The sequence below is a fragment of the Podarcis gaigeae genome, assembly GCF_964106915.1.
Source record: "Podarcis gaigeae genome assembly, chromosome: 14".
NCBI classification, from domain to species: domain Eukaryota; kingdom Metazoa; phylum Chordata; class Lepidosauria; order Squamata; family Lacertidae; genus Podarcis; species Podarcis gaigeae.
The window spans coordinates 49327861-49350134 of record NC_139690.1 but is presented as its reverse complement, the minus strand read 5'-3'; the positions used below and the strand labels follow the sequence as shown (position 1 = coordinate 49350134).

At 48.8% G+C, this 22274-nt stretch overlaps 1 protein-coding gene across 3 annotated transcripts in view; it reads left to right on the top strand.

Annotated features, from left to right (window-relative positions):
- Positions 1 to 816: 816 nt before the first annotated feature.
- The window catches only part of INTS1 (integrator complex subunit 1), a 75531-nt gene continuing 54073 nt past the window's right edge, over positions 817 to 22274 (top strand). The window contains exons 1-15 of one of the 3 annotated variants that reach the window (XR_014557756.1): positions 817 to 1002; positions 2304 to 2567; positions 3089 to 3285; positions 4259 to 4396; positions 5523 to 5682; positions 7101 to 7206; positions 8998 to 9184; positions 9905 to 10050; positions 12061 to 12202; positions 12308 to 12484; positions 13994 to 14102; positions 15575 to 15695; positions 18711 to 18788; positions 20135 to 20292; positions 22060 to 22156. Coding sequence is in view for 1 of the 3 variants with exons in the window: in XM_083711234.1 (XP_083567360.1) it covers positions 945 to 1002; positions 2304 to 2567; positions 3089 to 3285; positions 4259 to 4396; positions 5523 to 5682; positions 7101 to 7206; positions 8998 to 9184; positions 9905 to 10050; positions 12061 to 12202; positions 12308 to 12484; positions 13994 to 14102; positions 15575 to 15695; positions 18711 to 18788; positions 20135 to 20292; positions 22060 to 22156 (2138 nt within the window). In the remaining 2 variants the exon portion in view is untranslated. Of the gene's footprint in view, positions 1003 to 2303; positions 2568 to 3088; positions 3286 to 4258; positions 4397 to 5522; positions 5683 to 7100; positions 7703 to 8910; positions 9185 to 9904; positions 10051 to 12060; positions 12203 to 12307; positions 12485 to 13993; positions 14103 to 15574; positions 15696 to 18710; positions 18789 to 20134; positions 20293 to 22059; positions 22157 to 22274 lie in introns of all 3 variants that reach the window. The other 2 variants (XM_083711234.1, XR_014557757.1) reach the window with 2 other exon arrangements.

The window sequence follows — 22274 nt, the reverse complement described above, 5'->3', positions numbered from 1 at the left end:
TAGTTTTCACTCAGGTCTGTAGATAGTTTTCACTCAGGTCCACGTCAGTTATTTTAGGCGGGAACTCTGGGCTGTTGTTGCTACAATGTTGACAGCCGGCTGCCTATAAAAGCAGGCCGGCTGAGCTGTTTGCAGTCAGTTCTATTCCAGCTTACAAAATAAAGAGCTACTTGGAGAAATCGCTGTGCCGTCTGTTATGTCAACCCACAACTTAACACTGGCGACAAAGGTGGGATACGAACCATTGTGATGTGTTGTTTTGTTTTTGCCTAATTTGGTGTTCTCTCTTTTTTCTTTTTGTAACCCTTAAAACTTTAATAAATATTACTTTTTTTAAAAAAGAACAGTTTCAGGTTAATTACGGACCTCCGGAACGAATTAAGTACTTAACCTGAGGTACCACTGTACATAATAAAAACAAGAACAAAACAATAACCCTTTTTGCCCCCTTTGCCAGCCCTGTCTAGGGCCATTGGCCCATGGATTACAATGGTGGTGGTGTGCGGGTGGAAATCGTATTATTATTGTTGTTGTTGTTATTTATTAAAATATTAATAATAAGTCTTCCGCTTGGGAGCCCCGTCATCGCAGTTCCCCTTGCCCGCCACTAGGTGGCGAAAGGCATCGCCACGGTTTCCTCCGCTCGCTTAACTTGAAACGATCCCGAACCTCTAGGTGGCGCTCCGCGGTCTCCTCCGGCAAAGGGGAGAGAAAAGCCTGCAGTTCCCCCTCCCGGCCGCGCAGTGGCGCCGGAGAGACGCGCAGCCCAGAGCCTGGAAGCGCGTTCGCTCCCCTCCCTCGCCTTATTTTTGTTCCGGGTCGAGAAGGGCACGCGCGGCCTCTTCCGCTTCCGCCTTCCTCTCCGTTAACTCCCTCCCTGCCAGCCCCTCGACTGTGAGGGGGAAAAGCGGAGAGGGCGGGAGTGGGGAGGGGGCTCCGCGGGGATGAACCGCCCGAAGCCCGCGGCCGCGCGCCGCCCCAGCGCCGTCGCCAAACCCTCCGGTGGGTAAATGGGGGTGGGGGCGGGGAAGCGCGTGCACGACACCCGGGGGGGGGAGGGCAGCTCCGCCTTAAAAACAAATAAAAAAACCAACCCTCTTCTCCACCCCCCCAAAAAAGGAATGACGTAGAATCCTAGAACTGCAGAGCTGGGAGGGGGACCCTCAGGGGTCATCTAGGCTGACCCCCCTGCAAAGCAGGAGTAACAGCTCGACGGCCCTTTGCAGGTGGCCGTCCAGCCTCTGCTTGGAAATGTAATAGATATCATGCCTTATCTGATTGCCTCTCCTGGTATGGATGCTTTTGAATTATGGTGCTGGAGGAGACTCTTGAGAATCCCATGGACTGCAAGAAGATCAAACCTCTCCATTCTGAAGGAAATCAGCCCTGAGTGCTCACTGGAAGGACAGATCCTGAAGCTGAGGCTCCAGTACTTTGGCCACCTCATGAGAAGAGAAGACTCCCTGGAAAAGACCCTGATGTTGGGAAAGATGGAGGGCACAAGGAGAAGGGGACGACAGAGGACGAGATGGTGGGACAGTGTTCTCGAAGCTACCAGCATGAGTTTGACCAAGAGGCAGTGGAAGACAGGAGTGCCTGGCGTGCTCTGGTCTAGGGGGGTCACGAAGAGTTGGACACAACTAAATGACCAAACAACAACAACAACATATATAATAATTGTTCAGGTCTACTGGGCTGAGGCCGGTTAGGACTTTAAAGGTCAGCACCAACACTTGGAATTGTGCTCGGAAACGTACTGCGAGTCACTAGTCTAGCTGTCGCATTCTGGATTAGTTGTAGTTTCCAGGTCACCTTCAAAGGTAGCCCCATGTAGAGCGCATTGCAGTAGTCCAAGCGGGAGATAACCAGAGCATGCACCACTCTGGCGAGACAGTCCGCGGGCAGATAGGGTCTCAGCCTGCGTACCAGATGGAGCTGGTAGACAGCTGCCCTGGACACAGAATTAACCTGCGCCTCCATGGACAGCAGTGAGTCCAGAATGACTCCCAGGGTGCACACCTGGTCCTTCAGGGGCACAGTTACCCCATTCTGGACCAGGGAGTCCTCCACACCCACCCACTCTCCCCCAAGAACAGTCCTTCTGTCTTGTCAGGATTCAACCTCAATCTGTTAGCTGCCATCCATCCTCCAACCTCATCATTTGAAGCTTGTGGTCCACTAAGATTCCCGGACATCCACGGCCAGTCAGTGTCGGCAGTACTCAGTTACCTGAGCCAATGGTCCGACTCCTCTGTTCTCCCTGACTTTGCATTGCTGTGAACTGCTTTCTTTTTTCCTCCTAGGTCACCCACCTCCGGGAGATTTCATCGCCTTGGGTTCAAAAGGCCAGTCCAATGAATCGAAAGCAGCCGTCACGCTGCTCAAGCCAGCTTCGGCCGGGTTGCCCTCCGAACGGAAGCGGGAGGCTGCCTCCAGTCTTGCCAAGCGACCCAAACTCTCCTCGACTCCCCCTCTCAGTGCCTTGGGACGCTTGGCGGAGGCAGCCGTGGCTGAGAAACGGGCCATTTCTCCTTCCATCAAGGAGCCCTCCGTGGTCCCCATTGAAGGTAAAGAGAGAGGGAAAGACCCTTTGCTCCGGAGAAGCCAATATACGCCTCGAATACTAGTTGCTGGAAACCGCAGGAGGGGAGAGGGCTTTGTGTTTGAATCCTGCTTGAGCGTTTCCAGGAAAGGCATCTGGTTGGCCATGGCGAAAACAGGATGCTGGACTTGATGGGTCTTTGGCCTGATCCAGCAGGTTTTTCTTGTGTCCAACAGACATCATTTGCATATGCAGATGTTTTGAAGCAAAGGTAGATGATGGGCTTTGTTGCTCTGATGCAGATTTCAAGCCCTGTGGGCAAATATGAACCATGCTGCAAGACTTCTGCTCTTTAATATTTTGGCACCGTCACCAAAAAGATTGTCCACCTTTAGGTTATCAAGAGTGTTACCTTTTTTCCAACCCCCCCTAGAAGCCATTTGCCTTGAGCTTTGGTATAACATTTATTTGGATTGCTTAAAAATGACACCTGCCAATCGGTTGAGGGCTCTGAGGAACCCATTTCCTGTCTGGCTCTCTTTGCAGTGGCCCCAGCAGTTTTGCTGGATGAGATCGAGGCTGCGGAAGCCGAAGGCAATGACGACCGCATCGAAGGGGTGTTGTGCGGGGCCGTGAAGCAGCTGAAAATGAACCGGGCAAAGCCCGACACCACCCTGTACTTGAGCCTGATGTACCTGGCAAAAATGAAGCCCAACATCTTTGCCACGGAAGGAGTGATTGAGGTGAGAGCCAGATTTGTCTTTGTGCGTCAGGATTAGAAATATTGACTAACTTAAATCGAGGGGCATGGTGGGATAGACAGTGGAACATATCTCTTTTGGAGAAACTAATGTAGCACTAAGGAACACAAAGACCAAAGTTGATTTTTAAACCATATGATGCATGCTTTTTCAATATACAGGAAATGACAATGTTGCCCTCTTTCCATCAGCTACTCACAACTCACTCAGGGACAATTGGTTTAAAAAGAGAGTAATGGTGAAGGGACCCCTGACATTAGGCCCAACAACTCGGCGTTGCAGCGCTCATCTCGCTTTACTGGCCAAGGGAGCCGGTGTGCAGCTTCTGGGTCATGTGGCCAGCATGACTAAGCCACGTCTGGCAAACAAGAGCAGAACACGGAAACACTGTTTACTTCCCGCTGGAGCGGTACCTATTTATCTACAGTGGTACCTCGGGTTACGTACGCTTCAGGTTACATACACTTCAGGTTACAGACTCTGCTAACCCAGAAATATTACCTCGGGTTAAGAACTTTGCTTTAGGATGAGAACAGATATCATGCTCCGGCGGCAGGAGCAGGAGGGCCCATTAGCTAAAGTGGTGCTTCAGGTTAGGAACAGTTTCAGGTTAAGAACGGATCTCCAGAACGAATTAAGTACTTTACCCGGGGTACCACTGTACTTTGACGTGCTTTCAAACTGCTAGGAGCAGGGACCGAGCAACAGGAGCTCACCCCGTCGCGGGGAGTCGAACCGCTGACCTTCTGACCAGCAAGCCCTAGGCTCTGTGGTTTAGACCATAGCGCCACCCTAAGAGAGAGAGTAGAAGACCCTTAACTGATAGAATCAACTCTAAGCTATTATACAAACCTGCTTAACATTTGACTGCACCATTTACACGGAAGCCTTTCTTAGCAGGTGGAAAGCTTTCAGACTATCTGTTTGTTCTCACTGGGGGGACTTGCTTCTGCAGGCACTGTGCAGTCTCCTCCGCCGAGACGCCTCCATCAACTTCAAAGCCAAAGGGAACAGCCTGGTGTCTGTCTTGGCCTGCAACCTCCTCATGGCGGCATACGAGGAAGACGAGAACTGGCCTGAGATCTTCGTCAAGGTACACCAATTTGAGGCAGTGCTCGTGTGGGAGGCTTACTGAAGGCAGGCAGAAGTGTTAAGGCTGTGTGCAAGGACAGGAGCATCTTCAACACCTGTCACTCGAAAATAATTATCTCTTTTAAAGTGTTTTTATCCCTGCTCTTCAGATGAGAAGGCTCCCAGAGCGGCTTTGTGTTTTAGATATACACAGTCAAAAGGAAACAAGGCAGGCCCTGGTGAACATGTCACAAAAGGAAAAAGCAATGGGGAGGGAAGAGGAAATCAGGCAAACTCAGCATCAGTTCATAAAGTGGCCAGCTTGAATCAAAACAATCCAAGGGCCAATTGGAGTGGTGTTGTCAGTCACTCTGCTGCAGCCTGGTGGAATGGCAGCTTCTAGAAAGATAAGCAAATACAACAGTAATATAATAATAATAATACTAATGATAATAATAATAATAATAATAATAATAATAATAATAATAATAATAATTTATTTATACCCCGCCCATCTGGCTGGGTTTCCCCAGCCACTCTGGGTGGCTTCCAACTGAATATTAAAAACAGTACAGCATCAGACGTTAAAAACTTCCCTAAACAGGGCTGCCTTCAGTTGTCTTCTAAAAGTCAGATAGTTGTTTATTGCCTTGACATCTGCTGGGAGGGCATTTCACAGGACGGGCGCCACCACCAAGAAGGCCCTCTGTCTGGTTCCCTGTAACCTTACTTCTCGCAATGAGGGAACCGCCAGAAGGCCCTCGGCACTGGACCTCAGTGTCCGGGCTGAACGTTGGGGGTGGAGAAATATTGACTAATGTTTTTATTAAGCTATGGAGTGTTTATGATTTTGGCTAAAATTAGAGGGAGCCCAGACTTGCTGGAGCTGCAATTATCAGCTACCGTTCATTTCTATCACACAGATCTGTGCCATCCCAAAAGTTTGAATACCCGTAACACCAGCATCTGATATAAGAGTGGCTGGAAAGTACTGATCTTGTCTGTTTGGGGCACACCCACCCACCCTGCTTAACTGCTTTGATGCCTGTGTGTTGGTTCTCTTGACAGTTGAGCCCTGGGATACAAAAAGGGGACCAGTTCTTTTCGGTGCAGGTGCAGAGAAGAGTTTCTGTTCATCCTCTTTACAGGTTTACATTGAGGATTCTCTGGGAGAGCGTATCTGGGTAGACAGCCCCCACTGCAAGACCTTTGTGGAAAACATCCAGACAGCCTTCAGCACCAAGATGCCCCCCAAAAGCATTTTGCTGCATGGGGAGGTTGGACGCAGCGGAGGAGACCTGAGCGCTGGTAGGGCCCTTACTTGGAGAGTTGCTTGGAAGATGGTTGTTTTTACAGATAACAACGTCAACATGCAAGTGAATCACAGTACATCCATTTTAATCGTGTTCACTGTGAAGTCCAGTAGATTAAATTTAAAAGATCTCTGTTCTTTGAGAAATTATGGTATGCGTAGACCTGTTGACGTATGAAATCAAACCAAGCTAAACTGCCAGTTGTGTTTTTTACCTTCCATTGTCTTTTTGTTAACTTTTCAGTTATGTATTGTTTTACTCAGGGGTCAGCAAACTTTCTCAGCTGGGGGCCGGGTCCACTGTCCCTCAGACCCTGTGGGGGACCGGACTATATTTTGGGAGGGGAAATGAACGAATTCCTATGCCCCACAAATAACCCAGAGATGCATTTTAAATAAAAAGACACATTCTACTCATGTAAAAACACACTGATTCCCGGACCGTCCATGGGCCGGATTTAGAAGGCAATTGGGTCAGATCTGGCCCCCAGGCCTTAGTTTGCCTACCCATGGTTTTACTGGTTTTACGTCCCACCTTTTTCTCCAAGGAGCTCAACGTGTGGCATGCATAGCTCCCCCCTCCTCATTTAATCCCTACAACAACCCTGTTAGCCTAATAGACAATGACCGGCTCATGGTCACCCAGTGAGCTTTATAGCCAAATGGGGATTTGAACCCTTGTTTCTCAGGTCTTAGTCTGATACTTTAACCGCTGTGCCACACTGGCTCTCAAATTTGCCAGATGCTCATGTACAACTTGGATAACGTTAATCCTGTACCACTTTTCCGATGTTTACTTATCAGCTGATGAGCTGCCACCTTTGAAACTAAAACTAAGTCCTTGTAAGGAACACCAGCCTTTTCATTATCAAATAGGAGCAATAAAGCCAGCTGTAGAATACACTGAAGCTTGCATCCTACTATTTTACCAGTCTCTTCAAATACCTTTTGCCAAAATCAGTTTGTTACAGAAGAGTTCCACCACATATGATCAGTACAATCCCTCCAGCGTGGTTTGCTTAACATTTTGTTGATGCAGAAGCTTAAATGGTACTTCTCAGAAATTGACCCGTTGTGAAATTTTGACAATGGTGCTTGGCAGGTCCTGGGATCCGAAGATGAGATTAGCAGAGAAATTGTTGCAAAGCGAGATGGTGTCATTTCATAGGGCTTATTTCAATAAACCATCATTTAAGGTTAACCACAGTGTACAGTTCAGACATAGCACTAAACTGTCGTTAACTGAAACTGGAAATGAAAGTTTCTGCACTCCTCACAGCTCTTCTGGAGAGGAAGGGTGAGAATGAGTCTGTGATGTTTGCTGCTTGTTCCCACTGTGACAAACCACGGTTTATTGTGACATCTGAACTTGCCCCCTTTCTCTGTGTTGAAATGTGTGTTCTTGGCTTTTCAGGGAACAGCCCACATCCCTCTGTGCCTGAAGAGGAGGACAGCCAGAGCGAGCTGCTGATTGCTGAAGACAAGATGAGCCCAGAGCAGGAAGGACAACTGATGCCCAGGTACGCTTACCCATTGATGGCAAATGCCCTCACTTCAAACAGCACTGGAGAACTGCAGAATGATTGAAGGAAACGTGGCATGTGAGATTCAGCTGGACCTGCCTATGTCTTTGTTAACCCTATAGCAGGGGAGGACAGACTCCACACTTACAGGACCTTCTTTGTGCTTTATCAGATCCACCTAGGGGAGCCAGGTGCAAAAGCATGGCGTCCTCTGCTGCTGAGCTTTGCTTTGAGTGCCGGAACTGAGGTGCACTCACACTCCTCCCCGCCCCCCAGATCCATTCCTGGTCACCCCCTAGCTTTAATTTGAAGTGTGGGTGTCCGGGATGGGGGGCAGAGTCAACTTGTTGTTGCTGCTATTGTTAATGAAGTGAAGGCATGAGGCAGGAGTTGGTAATGCAGGGGAGCTGTGCAAAGGCAAGCTGCCAGCTAGCTCTGCCAAGGCTCTTTTTATTAGCACAATATGCAAAACCAGTCAGATGCATTTTGGACTGTGCCCTTTACATCTTCCAATCACGCGATCTTGGGGTGGTCCAAAGCTATTTTGGCACCTATTTCCACCACATCATTTTCCCCTTGCACAATGTATGACGAAGGAGACAAAGGTCACAAGACAGGGCACGGCAGACCACTGAGAAAGCCAAAGGTTAGATAGAGAGCATGATGTTCAGAAAGCTGTGGCTTGTCTGTGGGTGGAAGTGTGCTCCGCGCCCGGGGATCATTTCTTCAGTTAAACAACCAGGAGTCAAACTCTTTCCAATTTCCTGCAAATCACTCAAAGATCTCATCCTGGCTCCCTCCCTGTTATCCTCCTGCTGGCAGATCAAGACCTTCCTCTTCAGACAGACCTTTGGAAACTAAGGTGCAGACAGACGATGCTGATAATGGGGTTGCTCTCAGGACAATCTGCATTTGTAATTGCTGATTCTCAACATGCTTTGATGCGTCTCATTTAGTGTTTGTTTTTGGCATTTTATAATAATGCTTCTTCCAAATGTTGTCAGGCGCCCTGAATCCCAGTTCGGCTGTTTGATAGACCTAAAAGCCATGGCCCCAAACCTGTCCTTCTCTGTTAACCTCCTTCTAAAAGCAGCCTGTGCTTTATGCCCAACATTTGTTTCCTAGCACAATTCAAAGTGTTGGTGCTGACCTTTAAAGCCCTAAACGGCCTCGGCCCAGTAGACCTGAAGGAGCGTCTCCACCCCCATCGTCCAGCCCGGACACTGGCGTCCAGCTCTAAGGGCCTTCTGGTGGTTCCCTCCCTGCAAGAAGTAAGGTTAAAGGGAAGCAGGCAGAGGGCCTTCTCGGTGGTGGCGCCCGCCCTGTGGAATGCCCTCCCATCAGATGTTAATGAAATAAACAACTACAGTGGTACCTCGGGTTAAGAACTTAATTCGTTCCGGAGGTCCGTTCTTAACCTGAAACTGTTCTTAACCTGAAGCACCACTTTAGCTAATGGGGCCTCCCACTGCCACTGCCCCACCAGAGCACAATTTCTGTTCTCATCCTGAAGCAAAGTTCTTAACCCAAGGTACTATTTCTGGGTCAGTGGAGTCTGTAACCTGAAGCATCTGTAACCTGAAGTGTCTGTAGCCTGAGGTACCACTGTATCTGACTTTTAGAAGACACCTGAAGGCAGCCCTGTTTAGAGAAGTTTTTAATGTTTGATGTTTTATTGTGTTTTTAATATTCTGTTGGGAGCTGCCCAAAGTGGCTGGGGAAACCCAGCCAAGTGGGCGGGGTATAAATAATAAATTCCTATTCTTATGCGGCCTTGTCCTGTCCCAGGTACGACGACCTGGCCGAGAGCGTGGAGGAATACGTCCTGGACATGCTGAGGGACCAGCTCAACAGGCGCCAGCCCATGGACAACGTGTCCCGGAATCTCTTGCGCCTCCTGACCGCCACCTGCGGCTACAAGGAGATTCGACAAATGGCCGTGCAGAGGCTGGAGATGTGGCTGCAGAACCCCAAGGTAAGAAGGCTGGGCTTGGTTTGGATTTTTTAAAAAACTGAAACTCCCCGTTCCCTTACTTGAACTTGGAGATGGGGCTGGATTCTATCCAGGACAGGTATTGGTTTTGTTTGTTATTACGGTATGTTGTGTGTGTGTTTATATTGTAAATCGCCCTGTGATCTTCAGACGAAGGGCAGTAAGGAGATTTAATAAATAATCCTAATAGTCTGACCTGATATTAGGCAGCTTCCCATCTTCATTTTTTAAATCATTTTTATTGTTTTTGCAAATACAAAGTACAAATAAACACAAACCTATAAGAACATATCTGTATAAATTCTCTTAATCTCAAGACTTCCCCCATCCCCTCCATAAAGTCTTATTTTAAGCATCTACAATTGCATATTCATCCATACTCCAATTTTTATATCAAACCATATTGTCCATAATATTTTTTATGCTACAAGTGAGTCAAAATCCTGCTCTTGTTTCCATCTCCTTACAGTGGTCTCCTAAGTAACTTATAAAATTTCCCCATTCTTTTATAAAGTTTTTATCCTTTTGGTTTCTGAGTTTTCCAGTCAGCTTTGCCATTTCAGCTGGGTTTGCCATTCTTCTCTGGTAGGGACTCTTATCTTCTTTCCAACTCTGGGCTAAGCTTCCCATCTTCGGTTTATTCACGTGGCTTCTTTCTCCCCTGCCTGCCCTCATTGCACCCCTCTTCTTCTTTCTTCCCAGCTCACCAGACCTGCCCAGGACTTGCTCATGTCGGTCTGCATGAACTGCAACACCCACAGCTCCGAGGACGTTGAGGTGGTCTCCAACCTGATCAAAATCCGCCTCAAACCCAAAGTGCTTCTCAACCACTACATGCTGTGTGTCAGGTAAGCCCACGCTGAAGCCAGGCAAAAGGCCCTCTTTCACTAGGCCTGGGGGTTGGGTTAATCCGCCCCCTGCAACAGTTTATTTCAATCCCAAGAAAGCCCAACAACTTTGGGGTAAAATCGTAAAAAAAAGCTCAACAACTTGAACCCTAAAAAAAGGTCAACAACTTTGGATCTGGCCCTCTTTGAAAAAAGTTTGGACACCCCTGCGCTGACACCTGAGTAATAATAAATAATAATAAATTTTATTTAAACCCCACCCTCCCTGGCCAGAGCCGGGCTCAGGGCAGCTAACACCAGTAAAATTACAATAAAAACATAATAGGGGGTTGGGAACCAATTTAAAATACAGGTTAAAAATACAATTTAAAATGCAGCCTCATTTTAATAGTAGCTCTTAGATAAAACCATAAGGGGAGGGAAACATAAAGGTCAGACTGAGTCCAAACCAAAGGCCAGGCGGAACAGCTCTGTCTTGCAGGCCCTGCGGAAAGATGTCAAGTCCCGCAGGGCCCTAGTCTCTTGTGACAGAGTTCCACCAAGTCGGGGCCACTACTGAAAAGGCCCTGGCCCTAGTTGAGACCAACCTAACCACCTTGTGACGTGGGACTTCCAAAATGTTGTCATTTGTGGACCTTAAGGTCCTCCGCGGGGCATACCAGGAGAGGCGGTCCTGTAGGACAAAGGGCAAAGGTGGGCCAAATCCTGCTTGTGGGTAGGGCTGGACCAATAACCGGTTTTCAACATTGTGATATACGGGCTAAATATCGTGATATACCAATGTATCACAATGTCTGAAATAAGGATGGAGCTATGTAGAGGCATTGGCTGGACCCACTGCTTTACCTGCATTGTGGTTCTTGAATTACACACACACACACACATCGTGATTCACGCTATATTGCCACGTCAGAAATTATGAAACCGATAGCACAATATGGACTTCAAACTGGTTTTGGACGATATATCAATCTATTGCCCAGCCATACTTGCGGGAGAGAGCAGGGGCAGCAGGAGCAAGGGACAGGTGGAATTCGCATTAAGTCCAGCCGTTTGTCTAGGAGCCCCTGTTGTTTAGTCGTTTAGTCGTCCCCTTCTCCTTGTGTCCAGGAGCCTAGTTACAGTCAACTTGGTTGGTTCTTTGTTCAAAACCTCTGGTGGGAACACCATCCTGTACGAGGATTTTGGTCTGATGTGCTTAAGCAACTGATTAGTAATAATATTAAATTTATGCTAGAATTATTTTTTGCTTTCATAATGTTTAAACACTTCTTGACTGTTAAAAAGAAAAGCAAATGAGCAAACCACAAAGTGAAAATTACCAGTAATAACAAGAACAACTATCTAACACATTAAAAATAAAATTAAGTAAGCAACAAACTAAAAAACAGGGTAAGACATGTCAACACATCTGGGTGGGCTTGCCTAGACCAAAAATGTTTTTATCTAGTGCTGAAAAGAGTTCAATGAACGCTCTTGCCTGATGTCAGTAGGCAGGGAGTTCCAAAGTGTAAGTGTTTTCTTACAAATACAGAATGAGTATTATGTGGCACATAATAATGGCTTTATAGGACATCACAAGGACGCCAAATTTAAGGACTTGCTTCTGCGTTTCCTTATAGTTGCTAGACAAACCACCATTTGGTCGTGGAAAAAACTGGATAACCTAAACTTACCCCCATTATATAGAACGATTTGGACTTTAGCAATAGCATTAAAAAATGCATATAGAATCCAGGTTCTGCAAGGAAAAGGAAAAACCACAATAATTTTACATCACCTGGCAGAACTTTATTACATATACAGTAGTCAGTTGTGGACATCTGGCAACTTTAATGTATGTAACATGAACTCTGGAACTTCTTATTCTTTGAGGAGGTCTTGACATGCCTTGACAGGTGCTTTTGTTGAATTCCCACTCCTCTTTTTCCTACATTTTATGTTGGATTTTTTTTCCTTTTGCGTAAATAAGCTTTTTCCCCATTTTGAAAAAACTTTCATTTCCTGCAGGGAGCTGCTGAACGCCCACCGGGACAACTTGGGCACGGTGGTCAAATCGGTGGTCTTCAACGAGCTTTCAAATGCCAGAAATCCCAACAACATGCAGATTCTCTACACGGTTTTGCAGCACAGCCCAGAGCTCGCTCCGAAGGTAGGTGGCTGGTTAGCCAGGGCTGGGGAAGCAGCCTGTGGGAAAGATCACCCCCCTCTTGCCCAGCCCGCTTAATGCAGCATCTCCTCCTTGCTCTCTTCCCAGTTCCTGGCGATGGTCTTCCAAGATCTGCTGACCAACAAAGACGACTACCTGCGCGCCTCGCGGGCCTTGCTGCGGGAGATCATCAAGCAGACGAAGCACGAGATCAACTTCCAGGCTTTCTGCCTCGGTCTCATGCAGGAGCGGAAGGAGCCTCAGTACGCCGAGATGGAGTTCAAGGTAAGAGGCCCGCTTGGTTTCCCCCACCAGCTGCTTCTGCGAAAGGCGCCTTATATGGTGTGTTCCTTCCGTGTTTTTGTTTTTGTTTGCTTTTGTAATTTTTTTGTAATTTTCAATTACTAAAATCCGATAAAAACCACATTTTGTCAATATCTAACTACAATTCATTTGCCAATCTATACCAATTATAAAGCCAATTACAGTGGTGCCCCGCAAGACGAACACCTCGCAAGACGGAAAACCTGCTAGACAAAAGGGTTTTCCGTTTTGGAGGTGCTTCGCAAAACGAATTTCCCTATGGGCTTGCTTTGCAAGACGAAAATGTCTTGTGAGTTCCTGCGGGTTTTTTCCCCTTTCCCCCCCCCTTTTCCTAAGCCGCTAAGCCGTTTATCAGCTGATCCGCTGATAAGCCACTTAACAGCTGATCGCTAAAAGCCGCTAAACCGCTAATAGCGCTAATCCGCTAAGCTGTCAATGGACTTGCTTCGCAAGATGAAAAAACCGCTATACGAAGAGCCTCACGGAACGGATTAATTTCGTCTTGCGAGGCACCACTGTATACATTTTGTGTGACTTCCTGTGTGCTGGATTTCAAGGTAGAATGTGGGTTTTTTTCCATCCTGCTTCCGAAATCTTAATTAATCCAACTACATTCAGTCTTGTTCTTAATCCCTTATCCACAGCTATACGACTTCCATTCGTATTATCAGATTTAATGAATCTTATTTCTGTAACAGAAGTTCTACGTCCTATAAATTTCCTGTGTGCGATGTTTACTGTATTTTTCGCTCTATTAGACGCACCGGAACATAAGACGCGCCTCCCGCAAAAGCCAGGGATAGCCGCGCGAAGCTTCTACAGGGCAGCGGGATGAAGGCTCCCCGGTGCCCTGCGGAGGCTTCGTGCCACTAAGGCAGAAGCTAGAACAGTAAGAGGGAGTGCTGCGCAGCGCTCCCTCTAGCTGTTCTGGCTTCTGGGGTAGCCCGCGAAGCTTCCGCAGGGCAGCAGGATGAAGCCAATGTGAAGCTGCGCATGCCTCCTCCGCACTGGAAGGAGCGCCGGAAATAGCATTCGCGCATGCGTGCGTGAACACGCACTCCGGCCCACCGTGGCGTCTGCGGGACCGTGAACCAGCCCAAGCCACAAAAACTTTGCCGACCCCTGATGTACACCGTTCCGTTCTGTTGTTGTATTTTTGTATCCCCCTCTCTCTGAGGAAGCCGAGAGGAACCATGTTTTCCTTTGTCCTGATTTGTATATAATAGTAGTAGCTTAGTACTCAAACCTCGAGTCTAGCTCTGCTGTTGTTGACTCTGCTAAGGTAGTGTGCGCTCACGTCCCAAGACATGAGTCATGGAAGCACGTTGGGGAAGAAGACTGATGGATCTCCCGAGCGAAACGCAGAAGGGAGAGACGGGCTGGCACATATGTCGTTTGCCTGGGGGCCTGTCCTGTCTCCCGGCGACCCCCACCCCCATATTCACCATCCTCCCCTCTTACCCCCGGCAGGACCGCTTTGTCATCCACATCACAGACCTGCTGGCTGTCTCCATGATGCTCAGCATCACTGCCCAGGTGAAGGAAGCCGGCCTCGCGTGGGACAAAGGAGAGAAGAAGAGTAAGTGGATTGCATCGCCTGGCTTAGTCTTTAAAAACAGGGCGAGGAAGAGGGAGCTGGGTAGACATGTAGGATCCGTGGGCCTGCTCTGGAGACGCTGCCCAGAACCGATGTGAAAATAAGCACGTAAATAAATAAAATTATTAATTCCATCACATGTCTGTCATAATAAATCTGAGCTTTGTTGCCATGCGTGGTTAGTCCCACAGCCTGTTTCGAGAGCATTGCCCTCTTTTATCAATTAAAAATGAAGCATTTGCATGCCCAAACTGCACAGACAGCAACAGTTGTTTCGTTTGCAAGAGTCGGGGGGCGTATTTTCCAACGCCAGTCCTGCAGCAAAGGATCCCTCTCTTTTCCCGGGGATCATGTGATCCTTATTATCTCTTTTTCCTAATCCCCATCTGAACATTGTTAACAGGATAACTCTTGCAGGCAAAAAATTGAACTCTAGTTAATTTTTGAAATGTTCTTTGGGGGGGAGTGTTATTGGCTTGTTGTTTTCATTTTGATTATATATATTGGGGTTTTACATTTTGATTTTGTTCTGTGAACCACCCTGAGACCTCCAGGTATAGGGTGGTACATAAATTCTAATTAATAAATATAAATTTATAAAATGAATTTTCTTATTGCCGCCACCCACCCTTCAGATCTGTCTGCCTGGACTTAAGAACAGGGCTTATGTGTTGAGAGCCACAATTTTCCCCATGGTAACCTGTTTGGAGCCGCATTTTGGTTGGGGGGCAGGACTGAAACCAGTGGTGGGCAGGGTCACCTCATCTCTCTTCCTACTACCCTGTTTCCTTTTTATCTCTCTCTTTCTTGCCCCTTCTCCCCCCTCTAGCCATCCCTCCACACCCTTGCATCTCCCTCTTGCTTTCCTGCTTCCATCCCAGCCCAGGGAAGTACTTCACCTCTCTTGCCAAAAGGTCTGATCACTTCTGGAAGGCTTTTGAAATCAGGCCGAGAGGTGCATAAAATGAGGCCCCTTTGGCTGCAGATAGCCCACCCTGGCCTAGAACCTTGACCCACCTGTTGTTTTCTGCTGCTCCAGAGAAGCGGACACGGAGCAATGGTTCCAAATTACAAGAAAGAAGATTCCACCTAAACATTAGGAAGAACTTCCTGACAGTAAGAGCTGTTCGACAGTGGAATTTGCTGCCAAGGAGTGTGGTGGAGTCTCTTTCTTTGGAGGTCTTTAAGCAGAGGCTTGACAACCATATGTCAGGAGTGCTCTGATGGTGTTTCCTGCTTGGCAGGGGGTTGGACTCGATGGCCCTTGTGGTCTCTTCCAACTCTATGATTCTATGATTCTATGATTCTAAGTAAGATGGGCAAGATGCTGACCTTTGCCCTTTGCCATTGCCCCTTCCCCACCATGGCTGTGTGCAAGAGGGCGTCCTGGCTCTGCTATCCTGGGACCAGATGATGTTACTTCTGACCTCCTCTGCCTCTCTCCTTCTCCCCAGACTTGGAGGTCCTGCGTGCCTTCCAGAACCAGATCGCAGCCATCCAGAGAGACGCGGTTTGGTGGCTGCACACGGTGGTTCCCTCCATCACCAAACTGGCTCCCAAAGAATACGTTCACTGGTAAGCAGCTGAGCTGGAGATGATGGTGTTGATGGTGCACCTGGCCTCTTGGGGGAATGTTCCCTCTGAGCACCCTCATTCAGACCAGGATTCTGTCCAGGGGCCAGGAGGCAGAGGGTGGGGAATCAGAATAAGATGAAATGGGGGGGGGGGACATGCATGGATCTTCTGACAAGGTAGGAGCTTGCTCCTTCCCTGCCCAAGAGATCTTGTGGGAAGATTCAGGACAGATAAAGATTCAGCACGTAGTAGTAGTAGGGACGCGGGTGGCGCTGTGGGTAAAACCTCAGTGCCTAGGGCTTGCTGATCGAATGGTCGGCGGTTCGAATCCCCGCGGCGGGGTGAGCTCCTGTCGTTCGGTCCCAGCTCCTGCCCACCTAGCAGTTCGAAAGCACCCTTAAGTGCAAGTAGATAAATAGGTACCACTTTATAGCGGGAAGGTAAACGGCGTTTCTGTGTGCTGCGCTGGTGCTGGCTCGCCAGAGCAGCTTCGTCACGCTGGCCACGTGACCCGGAAGTGTCTCCGGACAGCGCTGGCCCCCGCCCTCTAGCGTGAGATGGGCGCACAACCCTAGAGTCGGACACGACTGGCCCGTATGGGCAGGGGTACCTTTACCTTTAGTAGTAGTAGTAGTAATAATAAATTTTATTTATACCCTGCCCTCCCCGGCCAGAGCCGGGTCAGGGTGGCTAACACCAGTAAAACTACAGTAAAAACAAAATGCGGGGGGGGGGGGGCAAATTTAAAATACAGGTTAAAATGCAATTTAAAATGCAGCCTCATTTTAAAAGTATCCCATAGATCAAAACCATTGGGGTAGGGAAACATAAGGGTCAGACTGAGTCCAAACCAACGGCCAGGCGGAACAGCTCTGTCTTGCAGGCCCTGCGGAAAGATGTCAAGTCCCGCAGGGCCCTGGTCTCTTGGGACAGAGCGTTCCACCAAGTCGGGGCCAGTACTGAAAAGGCCCTGGCCCTAGTTGAAACCAATCTAACCATCTTGCGACTTGGGACCTCCAAAGTGTTGTCATTTGTAGACCCTAAGGTCCTCTGCGGGGCCAACCAGGAGAGGCAGTCCTGTAGGTACGTGGGTCCTAGGCCGCATTGGGCTTTAAAGGTCAAAACCAGCACCTTAAACCTGACCCTGTACACCACCGGGAGCCAGTGTAGTTGGTAAAGCACTGGATGAATGTGATCCTGCAGCAAGGACCCCGTAAGGAGCATTGCCGCAGCATTCTGCACCCACTGGAGTTTCTGGGTCAGCTTCAAGGACAGGCCGCATAGAGCAAGTTACAATAATCAAGCCTGGAGGTGACCGTCACGTGGATCACTGTGGCCAGATCAGGGCGAGAAAGACCAACTGCTTAATACGGCGGAGATGGAAAAATGCCACCTTTGCTGTGGCTGCAACCTGCGCCTCCATGGAAAGGAGCTCCAATCAGGAAGCAGTGACAGGTGCCAACTTGGATGACTTTAAAAGAGGATTAGGCAATTTCACGGAGGAAAGAGCTACTGATGGCAGCCATGCTTATGAATACTGGTTTCTGGAAAGCATAGGAGGGGAGAGTTGCTCTTGTGCTTGAGTCCTGCATGTGGGTTTTCCCCAGTCATCTGGTTGGCCAGTGTAAGAACAGCGTGCTAGATTAGGTGAGCCATTGGCGTGACCCAGCGGGCTCCTCTTAGGCTCTTATGACAGGGGAGCCCAGAGGCATGACCTGCTGTGACAGCTGGAAGATACAGAGGGGATGGGGAGGTAGGTCTGGTGTTGTCTCCCAGGGAGAGGCGGTACAACGAGAAGAGATTCAACCTCTCAGCCCCACCTGCAGACCATGAATCCCCACAGGGACAGAGAAGCCGCTGGACATAGATTGATGGATTACATTTCTATGCTGATTTTCATTCAAACGATGAGATCCCTGCTTCAAGCAGTAAATAATGACATAATAGCATTACAAATACAGCATAACTCTCATGGAATAATTAGCAAGTCACCAGTAAAACAATTACAAATCATCAGTGAAACAGTTTCAATTATAAGGCACTATTAACAAAACAACTACTACAAAATAAACTAAGTATCACAATCATAGTCATGTTTTAGGACTACAGTATTTGTAATCTAGAAAGCAATATTACCGTTGGCACAACAGCTGCCAAAATTTAACTAAGCGCTGTTCAATTCATACACACACTTCCCACATCCCCATGACTGATAATCTTTCAATCTGTTCAGCTCATTAAAATGCCCAGGCACATACTGTACTTTTCCGTGTATAAGATGCCCCCATGTATAAGATTTTGGGGGACTCAAATTCAAGAAAATGGGGGGAGATGGCACAGAGCTGTTGAGCCTTTTTTTGCGGAGAATTGCCCTGAAGCTTTTTTTTGCGGAGGATTGCCCAAAATCACTCCCCCCACTCATTGCTAAATCCACCCCCCCATCTGTCCCATCGCCAACAGAAGCTGCCAATCACCCACCCGACTGCCAGAGCGTCAGCCAGTCATCGCCACCCATTGACACAGCAACCAATAACACGCACCATAGCCGCTGACAGCCTGGGCAACAACCAATCACACGTCCACCCTATGCCCTACCCATGTATAAGACGACCCCCACTTTTTAGCATGATTTTTCAAGAATGAATACATAGTCTTATACACAGAAAAGTACGGTAATACCTGTGGCAGCAACTCCTTCCTGAAGGTTCCTTGGGCTGGAGGTGGGGCAGCACCAGGGAAACCAACCCCCACATGTCTCTCACCCCTACAGTTCTTCCTCTGGAAACCGCTCCCTTATGAAGACTCCTGGGGCTGGAGGGTGGGGCAAGGCAGGTGGAAAAACCTGTCACCCCTCCACTTGAAAGCTTGGTGGGTGGACAGGGAATCCCGTTGGAGCAACTTTGCTGCTCCTGTGCAGTCTTGGAACATTTCCTCCTGTTCTTGGGCTTCTGAACCGTGACCCTTTTCTTCCTGGATCAACTGATTCTGACACATCGCTTTGTCTTATTTTTTAAGCCTCCACAAAGTGCTGTTCACAGAGCAGCCAGAGACCTACTACAAATGGGACAACTGGCCTCCCGAGAGCGACCGCAAGTAAGTCGGGGGCTTGGCTTTATTTATTTATTTATTTTTAAAACCCACAAAAGCCCAGGGAAAAAGGTGGTCACTCTTATGCAGAAAGGTTATTGGCTAGTGTCAGGGAACTGCCATCGGCCAGAGGCGAGAGATAGAAGGGCAGTTGTGTCCCAGGGAACCTCCAAAAATCTTGCAAAGCAGTTCCTCTTCCGGCAAGGAGGAAAGCCCCAACTCCAGTGGAGGGGAACTGCAAGGACCAGAGGAAGCTAGGAAGAGCCTTAACACCGCGTCTGAGGCAGCCGGAGAGGAGGGAAGCACGCCCTTGCCATCGCCCATCATGCGCAGTAGTCTGAGGCACAGGGAGGGGCGGAAAACGCTGGGGGTGATGCGACTTTTATGCTGGGGGAGGTACAAAAACAGACCACTCCCGGATTCTGCCAGCGATTGAGCCAGACATGAACTTATGAGGCTCTTCACTGTAAATAAAAGGTAAAGGTAAAGGTACCCCTGCCCGTACGGGCCAGTCTTGACAGACTCTAGGGTTGTGCGCTCATCTCACTCTAGAGGCCAGGAGCCAGCGCTGTCCGCAGACACTTCCGGGTCACATGGCCAGCGTGACAAGCTGCATCTGGCAAGCCAGCGCAGCACACGGAACGCCGTTTACCTTCCCGCTGGTAAGCGGTCCCTATTTAACTACTTGCACCCGGGGGTGCTTTCGAACTGCTAGATTGGCAGGCGCTGGGACCGAACGACGGGAGCGCACCCCGCCGCGGGGATTCGAACCGCCGACCATGCGATCGGCAAGTCCTAGGCGCTGAGATTTTACCCACAGCGCCACCCGCGTCCCTGTAAATAGTTTGCACCAAAATAAAGCCTGTAAAAGACAGGTCAGAGTCCCGCCTGGTTGCTCTCAAGCAACCGCAACAGCACCTGACAGCTAGGTTTGCTGATCTGTTTGACTTTGCACCCTATATGGACTGACTACAGTGGTGCCCCGCAAGACGAACGCCTCGCAAGATGGAAAACCCGCTAGACGAAAGGGTTTTCCGTTTTGGAGGCACTTCGCAGAACGAATTTCCCTATGGGCTTGCTTCGCAAGACGAAAATGTCTTCCAAGTTCCTGCAGGGTTTTTTCCCTCCCCCCACCCTTTTCCTAAGCCCTAAGCCGCTTATCAGCTGATCCGCTGATAAGCCGCTTATCAGCTGATCCGCTAAAAGCCGTTAAACCGCTAATAGGGTTGCTTCGCAAGACGAAAAAACCGCTAAACGAAGAGCCTCACGGAACGGATTAATTTCGTCTTGCGAGGCACCACTGTATTTGGAAGTCAGTAGCTCTTTCTCTCTCCCTCTCTCTCTCTCACCAGCTTCTACCTCCGCCTCTGCTCCGAAGTGCCGATCCTCGAAGACACACTCATGCGCATCCTCGTGATCGGCCTGTCGCGGGATCTCCCCCTCGGCCCCGCCGATGCCATGGAGCTTGCAGACCATCTGGTGAAACGGGCAGCAGCTGTGCAGGCAGACGGTAGGATTCTGGAAGTGAAGCCTCGGTTTCACACACCCACCAGTTTTATTTTGCTCATGCATCTCCAGGTGCTGGAATCATAGAACTGTAGAGTCGGAAGGGACCCGGAGGGTCATCTACAATACAATAATCTTTATTGTCATTGTCAACGAAATTGAAAAATCTACATAAGACATTCAAAACCCAACAAGCCTGTTATCCCAGCCTGGTTAGCCCCCTAAAAACTCTGATACCCCATTTTTAAATACAATATGCTTCCATACAGACTCCTTACACTGCATTTAAAACCAAAATCGCATTTGGATAGAAACTGTTTCACAGGTGGCTAGTCCTAGTCTTTATAACCCTGCACCTTCTTCCAGAAGGCAGAAGCTGAAAGAGATCATTTCTGGGGTGCGCACTATCCTGCGCTATCGCTGCAGCTTTCTTATGGCACCTGGAAGCATAGATTTGATCCAAGGTGGGAAGAGTGTTCTCTCCGCAGTCTTTATAACTCTGGACAGCATTGTTTTTTCCCTGACTGTGCAGCTCCCAAACCACACACACAGACTAGTTCTAGGTAGAAACTCAACAAAAGCGTCCACTGTTGTTGGACTCCGGTTCTCATCAGAGCCAGCCAGGGGTGGAGGAAGGGGGGTGCGGGGTGCCCCGGGTTTCACCACTGGGGGGGGGGGGTGACTAAATGCCAGGCAGCACTCACTGTGGGGCCTGCAGCGTGCCCAAGCCACGCATCTCTCCTGGGAAAGACACGGTGGCTTGGCACCCACAAGCCCCCACTGCCCAAACGTTCTGCCTGCTGCCTGCCCCCCAGCTGTAGGGCAGCTGAGTGGGAGGAGGCAGGCAGACTCCAGAAGCCCCGCGGTGCGGTTTGCACCACCCCTGGGCACGCCGCCCCATGGATTCCTCTGCTGCTGGACCTAGCCAGCGCGGCCATTGGCCAAGGACGATGGGGGGAAATGAGAAACAAGGCCGCAGTTTCCACATTTCTACTATAAACGGTGTGCGGACTCCAGTCAAAAATCAGGATGAACACCTGCCAAATAATCCTGTCTCTTAAAAAAACACAAGTTGCCCTTGTGTGTGTGTGTGTAAAGTGAAACCTAGGGGCTGGCCCTCATGGCAGCAAAGATGCAGTCATACCTCTTGTTACGTTTGCTTCAGGTTAAATCTTTTCAGGTTGCATCCCGTGGTGACCTGGAAGTGCCGGAAGGGGTTACTTCTGGGTTTCGCCTCTTGGGCATGTGCAGATGCACAAAATGACGTCACGCGCATGCGCAGAAGCGGCGAATTGCGACTCGCGCAGACGTGGGTTGCGTTCTGGGCTCTAGAACAGATCCTGTTTGCAACCAGAGGTACCACTGTACAAATAAGATTAGAGCAGAGTTTGCTCACAACCTTTGAGGGTAAATGGAGTCTAGGTGAGATTTCCAATTGAGGCAGAAGGACTTTTTCACTTATAAACTTCCCTGTGTCTCCCCAATGTATTTGTCTGTATTTTCCCATTTTTACTCATTTATTTTTCTGCCCTGCTTTCTTTCTGCGAAGCTCCATTGGGCAGCATTCATGGGCATCATCCTATCTGGGCAATGGACCAGACCCGGGCCAGCTTAGCTGTGCTATCTGTTACTCCTATATAACCTAATTTCCTTTTCCCCTTCGTCGAATCTGCACTGTTTTCCTTTAGGACTCCGCTAGTTTTGAGTCTGCAGTCTTAAGAAATTGAATTGCATCAACACACAGCTCATGACATACATCTGCTTCCTTTAGATCTTGAAGTCTTGAGAGTGGAGAGGATCCAGCTGATCGATGCCGTCTTGAACCTGTGCACTTACCATCACCCAGAGAACATCCAGCTCCCCCCTGGGTAACATTTGCATGCATGCAACTCTTGTGCTAGAGAGAATAACTTATTTTTATTGTGAGCAGAAAACATAAGGAAGGGGTGGGGAGCCAATAATAGTGAATGGCTATGTCTAGAGCAT